The following is a 12,118-nucleotide window of genomic DNA, read 5'->3' as shown; positions in this document are numbered from 1 at the left end:
CTTTCAGCTACCAGCCAAACAGTCTGCTGTTTGTGGTATTTTTTTTCCAAGTAAAAATTAAATCAGTGCTATTGTAACTCAATACCATATATAAAAATTGATTTGCTTTGTAAAAATAGCTTGGAGTGCCATTACAGATATACTGGCTAGACTGGGTGACTTTCTGAGATATCACCTGGGGGAGACTAAAAATAAAAGATGTCTGTGCTGAAACTGGAGAGTGCTGTGCATTCCACTGGGCAGAGAGAACCTGCAGGAGCTCCAAGGTGGAGGGAGTTTTACAGATAGTATATAAAATATCCTATTTTTGTCTTTGATCCTCCTCAAAAAAAATTGTTTGCCTGTTTGTTCTTGTTTGATCCTGCTTGGTTCTTCACAGTGGGAGATTGAGTTTGATTTTCTGTTCCTCTTTTCCTCTCACTTGCTGCTTGGGAGAAGAGATTGACCTCCACCTGCCTGCAGAGCTCCTTTAGCTCTCTCTATGAGCTAAAGGTTGTGTTCTGAAAAACCGAGAAATAAATCATAACAATATTCCTTATTTTACACTGCAGCCATGTGACCACATTAGAATACATTTCTGCTTTCTTTTAAAAATAAGTTATTGTTTCATGAAGCACATCTAGACTTCTCATAGGTCATGAAACATAGAAAATAAAATCTGTTTATCATAAGGGTGAGGCATGCTCTGATGTAAATGATAGAGATTTATTCCTCCATGAATTGTACAGCTTGAACTCAGTTTATTTAAGAGAAGAGCAGATGAACTTTTAACACTGGAGAAAAGAGACTTTTAATTCACTGCACAGAAGTTATATTTTAATTTGCAGATCTTGTTAGATTCTTGCAGTGACCCTTTAAGTCCTGACTCAACACAGAAGTTATAAAAAAGTGTTTTTAGCTGATAAACAAGTTATTTGCCTGCTCAAATCAACAGCTTGTTGCTTGCAATTATCAATCAATATCCTAGTACAATTCTGCAAAGTTCTGTGTTTAAACTCTTACAAATGTCTGTTCTCAAACGAGAATTTGAGAATAAAATATGCAGCTCTGAATTTTAAATAATAAGAAAATAAGCTATAGAAATAAATTTTGTTACTACAAACATTTCAAGATAATGAGAATTATCAAATCAGTTTCCAAATGGAAGGAAGAAACCAGGAAAAAAGTCTTTAACAAATACTTCTGTATACACTTAGAGCTTCCCTGCTCCTGCTTTGTTTCATGGTCCTTTTTACTTCGTGTAGTAAAGAATCAAATCAGATTTTTATATTGTATTTTATTGTATTTTATGGATCAAATTAAGTTTGACAGGCTCCTCAGAGGAGTTACTTTTTGGTTGTTTTTTTTTCTCCTACCCTGTAGTGTCTCTTTCAGCCCCTGACCTCTTCTCTCCAATCTCTCAGTTTTCCAGGATATTGCTAATGAAGTGTGTACAGTGCTGCTCGGGAAGAACACGCCATGGTGATTTTTCTTTATTCTTGCAGCGAGTTTGATTCCATCGAGCAGCTGCAGGCCCCTTTTCCCACAAAGGAATCTGATTACTGAGTGTGATTAAAATGAATTTTCCCTTATATGGCACACTGTTTTCCCCAACTGAATCCGACAAGCACATGTTTTTCTGAGCATCGTGCAGTACTGTAGGTTGTAAAGACACAATCATCACAAGACTTTTTATTTACCATTGTTCAGCACAAACAGTGGAGAGTGAAAGAAACTAATGAGGTCTTTGATAATCAATTCTTATCAGGAAAGCCTTGGGCAGAATGGGGTTTTTCAATTATCATCAGTTGTTCAGTTGCTGTACATAGCTTTTTTTTTTTTTTTCATGGAGAAGTGCTGATTTTATCTTTATTTTAAGAAAGATTAACTTACATTTGAATGCTGGCAATTAAAGCAGTTCCCACTTGGGCTGGATTCTTGACAACTGGCATTATTTTCTCACGCATGACTTTCCATATAAACCCTGAGCTCCAGCAGGAGGAACTCAAAGGCAGGAAAGCCTCTGGCATGTGGAGGTTTGGGGAATTCGAGGGCAGAATGTTTGTTTTGGAAAATCTGTGAGAACACAGAGCACAGGTATGCACAGAGGAGCCTCCAGGGAAACGATGTTTCCAAGCTTTTTGGAAGAAAGCTCCTGTTTAGTGAGGAGAGGGAGGCAGGGAAAGCCACTGGGAATTGTTGTGTAAATAGTTAAATCCAAATATTAGCTCTGCCTTTTAAAAGCTGGACACTGAGCAGTTTGGGAAGCTGAGGAGATGAGTCTGTTTGGATTTTTCTCTCTCTGTCCCTGCTGCTTGTGTCACAGAAATAAAGAGGATTTCTTCTGGAGTTTCTTTTGCCTCACTGATGTAATTATTGCAGAAATGTCTTTGGCTGGGGGGTAGGTGTCCTGAAAAAATAAAAACTTTGCCATATAATAGTGGTGGTACATAAAAATCATAAGATTCATGGGTGGTGCATAATATTCTTAGTATATTTGTGGTGTTTTAACTTCTCTATAGTCAAAAGTCTCTCAGCTCAGACTCACCTTGGGTTGACAGAAGTCAATGAGGAATAGTTACCCCTTTGATTAAAGCATAGCAGAGGAAAGGGTCAGTTTCAAGTACTCTAGAACTTCACTTCCCCTGACATTTTTAAAATTATTATTTTTATTTAGAGCTGTCTTATAAACAGTATAAAGCTGGTTGTAAACTGGTCTCTACTTTCTGTAAGAAATAATTCATAAGCTGTATTTTTTTTAAATGTTGTGCTTCATAACCTCTTTCTAAATTCTGGCAGCAGTATCACTGAATTGTCTATTAATTTAAGGTGGCAGGGAGGGAGAAACACGTGTAAAAGCAAATTGCAGCTCAGTGTTTACAGAGAATTGAGGTAATTGCTGGATATTGGAAAAGTTGCATCCAATATCTGGGAGCAGCCCCTGTTCTCTGCTGAAATCCTGTCAGAATTCTCTAAAAATTGTCACACAGCACCATCTTCTGAGCAGAGCCCGAATGGCAAAGTGAGCCTGGGCTGAGCTGAGTCTCACTCCAGCAACAGGAGGAACCCCAGCGCTCAATACCTGACTTTTCAAGGACTAGGGGATGAGAAAAATTTGACCTAATTTGCTGAGGAAGAGGAATCATCATTAAGAAATGTTTAAGAGTATGTCTGCCCTGAGGGAAAAGTCATGGGCAAACATCAAGTAACTCTAAGGAAATTCACACTGAGATATCCTATGTGGAAAATACAGAGTGTGTGACCCTGTCAAGGAAAAGGTCTCATGGCACTGCATGGATGGAATAAATCCTTACCAAGTTCCTAAAAGCATTGAATGGAGGCTGTTCAACCCTTGGTTTGTACAATTTGAGGACATACAACACTTACCAGCTGAGAATGGTTTAGGGTAGCTGCGTTCTGCAAGAAATTAAAAATTATACTCTATCAGGAAAATAATTTATTTTTATTGCTGCAGCTGTAAATAGCTCTAGTAATGCTTTCCTACAAGTATCACTGCTAAGGTTATGGGAGGGACTCCCAACTTCTCTGCAGTTTCCTTCCACTTTCCTCTCAAGAGCCCAATTTCCTTTTGTGGAACGCTAGCTTCTTTTCACAAGATTTTTCACTGCTGTACAAATAACACAGAAAAAAAACACAAAATATAAAAAAAAACCAAACAAAAAAAAAACCCCAAACTTAAACTTCAGTACTAAAACCACCATACCCTTCCCATCCTGTTCCTTTTCCCATAGCTGTATTTATCTTTGTGTTGCTTCTATAACAAGATGCAGCTTTCACCTTAAAATTTTAAAAGTGTACTTGTTATTACAGCCTTGCTATGGGAATTAGACCATCTCATGATACACACATGTAAATATTCACATATTCTGCCTCAGAGGTTGTGGTTCACGGTAGGAAGAATTTATTGAATTTATTAAACTGGTCAATGTAGCTGTTTCTCTGCAAGCTACAAGAATGATGTATTTTTTCTGCCTCATGCTATTTTTTACATAAGCAAACCTTATGACATAATTTCTTTAGAGAACAGTAAACAAATGCAGAAAGTCTTCTACTGCTCCTTCTCAGCCTTTATTGAATTACAGAAATGGCACTGTACATTTCAAGAGATATTTAAAAGGATTATTTATATCTAAGTGTTTTCCCTGTGTTTCATGTCTTGTTTGCTGATAGAGCATTTAATAAAATTTAATAAAATTTGCAAGCTGAGGAGAGGAAATTCTGCGTCATCTGTGCAGTTGTGAGATTTGGAAGCCATGTGGCTCTCAAAGGTCCTGTGTGTTTGGATTAAGGTGCTACAGACTTAACCAGGTTTTTAGAGATGGAAAGGTTAAACCTTAAACCTTAAACAGGTTTTTAGAGATGGAAAGGGGAGAGAGAGAGGAAAAACCTCCTCCTCCTCCTCCCACTCCCCAGGGTGTCACTGTGTCTGTGGTTGGCTCCTTGTGTTTGCTTCAAATTATAGATTTGGTGGGAAATAATTAAAATTAAAATACTTCCTTCTGATGTGAATTCTGGAATCCACAGCTGGTTGAGGGTTCAGTCCCCATTCGCTTGGCTCTTCATGTTGTCTCAGATTTTAGGGGAGTTTGTGCATCTTTTTTTTTGTTTCAGAGTACAAAGATGAGATTGGTGCTTCTGTGTTTTCTAGTTTGGAAAGGACGCAAAATAAACACCACGAAGTTGTTGAAAAATAGTCCAAACTTTCTTAGCAGAGAAAGTAAAGTTTATTTGAATGTAGCATGCTATATATAAACATAATTGATTTTTAAAGTTAAAAATGTTCTTTTTATAAATATGCTTATGAGATTTTTTTTTCTTTAGAGGCATTCAATAGGCTTAATACTATAAACTTTTGAAAATAGCATATTGCTAAAATCTGAAACCACAGTATTCTATCAGGAAGGTTGGCCTACACAGATTTTCATCCCTGGCCTGAATTTTCTGATACTGACAAAACAACAGTCTAACGAGCACTAAGGTGGATACTGACCAAATATTGTGCTTCACAGCATAGAATATCTTACATACATTCTTTTTCTAGAATAACACTTTCAGCATTTGAAATTATTTTAAAAAATGAAATTAAAGCAAAACAGTAGAAATTGGCACACAAAAAGAAAATATCATGCATGTGGAATACCATGTGCTGTTTTCAAGTGATTCTTTTCCTGTTTGTTCTTGATTCTTAGCATTCCCCTAATTCCAGAGAAAACATAGACATGTTTACAGAAATGGTATCTAAAGTTACACAGTGGATGTGGTTTATTCCTTACCATATTCCTACTGTACATGAGAGAAAGCTGGTAATCTTCAGCTGAGGTCAAAGATTGTCATATCAATATGATATAAAAATTTTCATTTTGTAAGTTATATTCGAGGAATGTAATTCTGTGATTGTTTTAAATTTTAATGCGTGGTTATTATCCCGAGAATAGTCAGATTAGTTCAACACACGCTGACAGATGGTTAGTGGGCAAAGAGAAATCCATGAATAACCTGACACACAGAGCAGCATTAAAATATCACATCTCTGTGCACTGAGAATGATTGCAAATTATATTTGCATTGTGTTTTGACAAAAGAATTTTCCTTCTGCTGTCACACAACAGCTTAAAGGTACCTTAACCCTACTATTTCTCAGCTTGCATTACTCATTCCAATATACTGCTAAAAATGGATATTCTGCCACAGTTCTAGCAATGCTGGATGGGAGGTAACAACCAAATTATCTGCTTCTCTGATTTGCTTTTAAAGTTAATTTAGGAGTTTAATTTCTGGATGTAGAAATTAAGTTGCTTCTGCAGAGAATATTCTGTTGAGAGCAATATATTCTGTTTAAGAGCAAATATTTATTTTTTTTGCAATTGGAGGTGTTTCATAATCATTTTCATTTACTTAAAATATAAAAGTTTTATTTATGAACTTCAGCATTCCTGACAACATAGAAAGAAAAAAAGTTTTTGAAATATTATACACAGCTCTCATTGCTGCATTTTATAAATAACAAATACAATTTTGTAACAAACCTGAACCATTTAAACTTTTAAACCATTTTCCTGGATTTTACATATTAGGCATAATAAATTATTTACTTATGCAAAGCTTTTTGATTTTTGCAGTGCAGGAAGACACTCTTGTGCTGGAATGGTGTGACGGCTCAGAGATAAATATTGTCCACGAGGGAGAGCTGCTGAGGTGTGTGCAGTGTGTGCTGCTCCTGGAAATGGTTCTTGTCTGCTGAGACTCCACTCAGTTCAGTTTCACCATAATTTATAGTCCTCAGGGCAACTTCACCACAACAACACATGCTCCAGCCCTTCCAATGTTGACAGGAACTTCCTAGAAAGTAAAAGGAAAAGGAAAAAGACAAAGGAGGAAACATTTTTAGTAGTCTCCTGTGGATAGGACTAGAAAAAATTACTCTCAGATTAACAGGAAAGCAGTTTGTTTACTCAAACGGATGTAATGCTAAGAAAAATTAGATTTAACTAAGGTAGAAAAACAGTTTGGGCTTTTTGGCTAAATTCAGCAGCCCCTGAGCTTCAAGGCTGTAGCCTGGTGTTGTTCCCTTAACATTTTCAAAAGTCCTTCACATCCCATATTCCAAACCATGGACTGTGTAGCTGCTAAAGGATCTTGGCAGTTCAGGTATTTCCTCTCAGTCTCAGTGGTGAATAGGAATAAATGTGGAAGTTTGAAGGTGCCTCCAGAAGAGAGCATTGCTGACAAACACACCAGACCTTACAGTGCTGAATTTGAGCACTTTAAACCCAAATCATTTGTGCAACCTGGTTTGCTCACCTCCACCCCTCAGTCTGAGAATCTTGACATGGTTATTTTCCAGGAGACACAACAGATTTTTTATCCAAGCTCACCAACAGTCTAGCTGCATACTGATGTGTCATTTTCCACAAAACCAGCGATAAACTCGCAGCCACTTGGGCAGAACTGTCGCTAGCTGCAGGAGGAGCTGCTCTCCTTTCTGGGGCAGCTGCTCCCTTACCTCTGTCCACTCGTTGTTCTGGGCATCGTAGGACTCCACAGTGTCCAGGTAGGAGTGCCCATCGTAGCCCCCCACGGCGTACAGCCTGTCCCCAAGGGGACAAATGCCCACCGCGTCCCGAGGCACGCTCAGTGGGGCCACCGTCGTCCAGGCATCTGTTTTGGGATCATACCTGGCAAGGGTGATGAGAAAATTCAGAAAAATGCATTATGGAAATATAAATTTCTGATTTTTACTTATTTTCTCCTGTGTTGCTGTTCAGTTTTACACCAGGAAGGAGCAGAGTTGTGATGTGATTCAGTTTTTGGTTTAGCCACTAGAGGGGCCTTCAAGCACATGGAAAATGCTCCTGTTTTCACTTTTTGATTACAGTCTCTCCATTTCAATTACATTAAGCCATCAATGTATTTTAAACACAAATGGAACCTGAGGGAATGATAATGTGGTCACTGGTTGACTCAGCAAAGTTAATTTCAATATATTCTTTGTTTCTTCCTCCAGAAAGCTTTTGGTTTTATCTTTTTTTGTCAGACCTAATGTTTTCAGAAAATTTCACTGTGAAAGGAGTTAAACATCTTGTTCAGTAGCTCTAGGTTTGTCTCACAAAATGCATGGCAGCTTCTTACATCAACTTTGGTTTTATTTCTGATCTACTCAGTCAACTCCCAGTATAAATTCCAGGGTAGCTCCTGCTTTATCCCAACTCACTGAGAACAGAATTTGGTCATTGTTGTTCACAGGAGGGGTTGAACACTCTCTCAGTTTTCCTTTGTTGTCCCCAAATTACAAGACTTTTTGATATTTCTTTTATTTTTACAATTTTTATCAACATCAGCCAAATTATTGTGAGAACAACTGAAAAGTATTTAATTCCTACAATACATGGCACAAGTAGCCTAAGCTTGTGTTCTGGCACTTGACAAATAAAAACATCACATGTTGAATTTGTTTCACTATTTCAGTTACTTTTACTCTTGGGTAGCTCTTGGGTAGCTCAAGCAGAAGGGAGAAATTTTCTGTTACCACAAAAGTACTGGAAATCAGTTTTCCTGCTAAAAACATTGCTTTAGAAAGGCAGAATATGTCTTACAAGCACAGTATTGCAATTGTGAAGAGAAATTATTCTATAATTCTTTCCAGGAATTTAAAAATAAGAAAAAAAAATGAAAAGGCAAACCAGTTCCTCACCTCTCGACGCAGTCGGAAAGGCGCGAGCAGTGGTTGGAAGCAGGAGCATCATGGCCTCCCACGGCATATAAAAACCCATTGTATGTTGCCACACCGACACCTCCTCTCCTCTTGGACATGGGAGCACACAGACTCCACTTGTTGGTGTGAGGATCAAAACATTCCATGGATTTCAGGCAGGAGCTCCCGTCTCGTCCGCCGACTGCGTACAGCCTGGAGGAACAACCCACAAGCAGGAAAACCGTTTCAGACTTCAGTCGCCCATTTAACCATTAATTTTATTTGGCTAACTTCATTCAGAGAACTTTTAATTGTCATGATGCCCATTATTTGCTATGCTGTGGAACTTTCTTTGCTCTAAAGTTTTTGCATGTTAAATGAAGTTATACTCTTCATTTGCAGTGTTAATGTTCCAGCAGCCACATATGAACATTAAGCTTAAAAATTCATGTCAGGTCCTCTAAATATGAGCAAAAGAGTTTAATTGAAAGATGCTGCATATGTCTGAAATAGATGGTAGCATTTTCTGGTACAGGCTTACAGAATGTTCAACATCTTACCACATTAAAAATTTTTCCTGTGCCATTAAAGGATTTTAATTATTTGAATAGATATCCAAAACATATATAAAACGTAAGTTAAAATGTTTTCCTCCCAGTCTGTATTTAAGAAAATCTGCTGGACAGACTGTACCACGTTGTGTCATCTAGTCTGCTCAGCCCAAAGGCACCTAGCAAACAACTGGAGATTTAAACAGCTGATGTTGGGACAACTTGTAGGAATAAATTGTGGTAATCCATGGTAAAAAAATTGGGCATTGTGGCTTTTTGTCAATGAATTTTACGAAGCCTGAATTTCTCTCTGGTCTCAAGCTAACTTGTATGCTGCTGGACTAGGATAGAATGCAGTAAAAGATGTGTTCAGATGTTGAATGTGCTGTTTTTTCCTCTCCCTTTCAAGCCCTGGTTGTTGTTTTCTGCCCCTAAATTGAATTTACTTAGTGCAGCTAATTATAGACCTGGGGAATACCTGGACTTGCCCAGAGTAAATCACCTGGCCCAGGTCAGCTGAATCTTCCTTTAGAAGTGCCTCTTTTATTCCAGTGACTTAAAAAGCTTTTAGACTGCTTGATGCATATTTTAACTAGAAGATTCTTGATCACTGTTAGAATAATAAAAAAATTCCCAGTTCTCCCTCTCTTAATGTTTGTCCACTTGATAAAACTGAGATTGGTTGTGCAGTTTGTTGTCTGATCCATACAAAACTTGAGGCTTTGATTTATTTCCTTTTCACGTCGTGGCATTGGATGCAGACTGCTTATTTACACAGCTTTCACAGGGAAAGGAAATCTCTGTATATACAAAGGGATTGGTTGGGATGCTTTGTTTTCCATAATGTGTCTACAAACACGATGGTGTTCCCCATTCTCTAAGGAAAAGACCAAATATAGCATTATTGACTGATGTTTTCAATGGACCCTCCATTGGCCCAAAAGTGTTGCTCTACAGAAGTGTAAAGTCTTTTTGGTGGGGTTGAACAGGAAAAAATACGGCGTGGCTTAGGGAAACAGGAAAAGGAGAAGCATTCTGCTCGGTTGGACCCCAGCAGCAGCACTGAGTGATGGATATTTGATCTCCTGGTATGCCAGAAATTACATCACCAGACCAACAGACGTGATTTAAGCCTGGCTGGAGACAGTTTGTATCAGCAATGATTGAGAACACAGTCAGGATTGGGCTGATTTCCTCTTTGACAAAGTGGTTTCCTGCATGTTGTGACTGTGGAAGGCACCAACAGGAGTCTCTGGTGGAGTTTCTGCTGAAAACATTTCCTCTGAGGTATGGCAGGGACCTGGAGAGGCACTTCTGCCTCTCTTGGACTTGTGAGCTACTATTTGAATCCTGCCTTGTGTGAATGCAAACCCCTGACTTATATGGGAAGGACCTTTGAATTTACAAATATCCCTTTGTTGACATCTTTGTTTCTGCTTTTTACCCTTCTCTTTCTCTGGAATTTACAAATTAACATTAAATTTCCCAACCCCTGAACTGTCACTGCTAAGAGCTTTTAACCTGGGAACACAGGTTTAAACAATTGTTGGCTCAAAACATCTTCTCCATAACCTGAGGCTTTTCAAAAGGCTTTTGTAAGATCCACACTGGTGTCTGCTCCCATGTAAAGGGGCTTGAATGGCTTTAGCATCTTAGCAGAAAGTTTAAATGCATTCACACCTAATTTCGGTGTATCTAAGCAATAGGTGGAGGGCAGAACTAAATGGGACAGGGTAAGACATCCAGGAGGCTGTTTATTCCATACCTAATTAGTAAACTTGTCTTCTTTCCATTAAACACACCATACACCTTCAACATTTTAAAAATTGGCTGTGAATTTCTATGACAGAGGAAAGACGTTGTCTCTACACATGTTCTTTTAAGTCTGTTTTGACACAGTGATTTTAAAGTACAAACATAAACTTGGAATATTTTTTAAGTAGCTGATTTTATACCCCAATAAGCTGTATTCTAGGTAACTAGCTGTATCCTGATACGCATGTAAAAACATTTTCAAATTGCTATACCCTAAAAGGGCTGAAATACATCTAAAACTCGACTGCAAGTTTGAAATCCATTTACCACACAGCACAGGAAAACATTTCCTCTCTTATTCCCGCGCACCACATTTTCCCTTTGTTTCCTTGAGGTCACAAACTCCCATCAGCCTGAAAAGCAAACCCAACAACCTGCATTTCCAAGGAAGGAAGCGAGTGAAAGCCCCAAAAAAGGTTTTCCTGTTGACATACTTGCTGTTGAGCGCGGCGACCCCGACGGTGCTGCGCGGGGTGGACATGCTGGCCACGTAGTTCCACTGCCGCGCCTGCGGGTCCCAGCGCTCCACCGTGTTCAGGTAACTCCACCCATCGTGGCCTCCAACTGCATACATGGGGCCTTCAAGCATGGCTACTCCTGGAGAGGTGGAATTAGGGACAAATTATCTCCTCGTTTAGGTGACCGGGAGGGTATTCATTTCATACTTTAATTCCCTGTACTCAGATAAGCAATTTCGGTTGGTGTTAAACCATCTGAAAGCTGCCTTTGCATTTGGCAGAACGAGCAAAGAGAAGCAAACACTTCATGCACAGTGTTCTTCTAAATAGCCATTATCTTTTGCCAAAAGATTAGAGGAAAGCTGCTTTAGTCCTGATGTTCTTTTCTTGGACTTTTATCTCTTTCACTTCTGCTGACCTTGCTCTGAAACAAATTTGAGCCCCTAAATGGGAAATTATGTTATTCTCCTAAAGAAAGGCAAAACACGAGTGAGGCAATGAAAAATACGCCCAAACCAACAACCTCTCCTCATTGTGAGCCAGCTGAAGCTCTGTAGTGCTGCCAGCATCAAGCCTGGCTGGGTGGGTAGCTGGCTGTCCTTCCCAGCTCAACCACCACAACATTTTAATGCCTTTTGGGTAAGAGCTGACTGCTATCTGCTGCCCTTGAGGCACAGGAGAGCGAATTTGGCTGTCACTGCAAAGCTCTGTGTGGACAAATCCTTCGCCATTGTGCTGCTCCAGAGAAGGGCTGTGGTGTCTCCCCTTTGAGAGCTGCTGCTGCTCTTTGCTCCCTTTGTTAGGTGAGGCAAAATGTTTCAATCCAGCTGCTTCAAAGTTGTCTAAATCTGTCTTTCAGGCCTAAATATACATGGCCTGATTTCTACAAAAGTGACAGCTTTTTCAGAGTCTCCCTGAAGGTAATAGGGGCTGGAAGTATAGAGCAGCTGTGCAAACCAGGCTGATGCACAGAGAGAAGCCCAACTTTGGGCACTCAGGTTTATGGCTGTGACCTACATGTTGGGGAGAATTATGCCCCTCCAGTCAGTAATTATAAAGATTTCAGTGAAAATCACTTCATCTGTTTTGTCTTCTTTCCCTTT

General features: G+C 39.1%; 1 protein-coding gene across 1 annotated transcript in view; it reads right to left on the bottom strand.

The window, feature by feature from the left end:
• Window positions 1-4,701: 4,701 nt before the first annotated feature.
• KLHL4 (kelch like family member 4) overlaps window positions 4,702-12,118 on the bottom strand; it is a 36,842-nt gene continuing 29,425 nt past the window's right edge. The window contains exons 8-11 of the mRNA XM_085060707.1: window positions 10,992-11,154; window positions 8,192-8,404; window positions 7,004-7,175; window positions 4,702-6,339 (exon numbers count right to left, since the gene is read on the bottom strand). Of these exons, the coding sequence (XP_084916833.1) occupies window positions 6,280-6,339; window positions 7,004-7,175; window positions 8,192-8,404; window positions 10,992-11,154 (608 nt within the window). The 3' untranslated portion in view covers window positions 4,702-6,279. The remainder of the gene's footprint in view (window positions 6,340-7,003; window positions 7,176-8,191; window positions 8,405-10,991; window positions 11,155-12,118) is intronic.

Source organism: Lichenostomus cassidix, chromosome 4A (genome assembly GCF_008360975.1).
Source record: "Lichenostomus cassidix isolate B80296 chromosome 4A, HeHo_3.0, whole genome shotgun sequence".
In the NCBI taxonomy this organism is placed as follows: domain Eukaryota; kingdom Metazoa; phylum Chordata; class Aves; order Passeriformes; family Meliphagidae; genus Lichenostomus; species Lichenostomus cassidix.
This window is presented reverse-complemented; position numbering and strand designations above follow the sequence as displayed.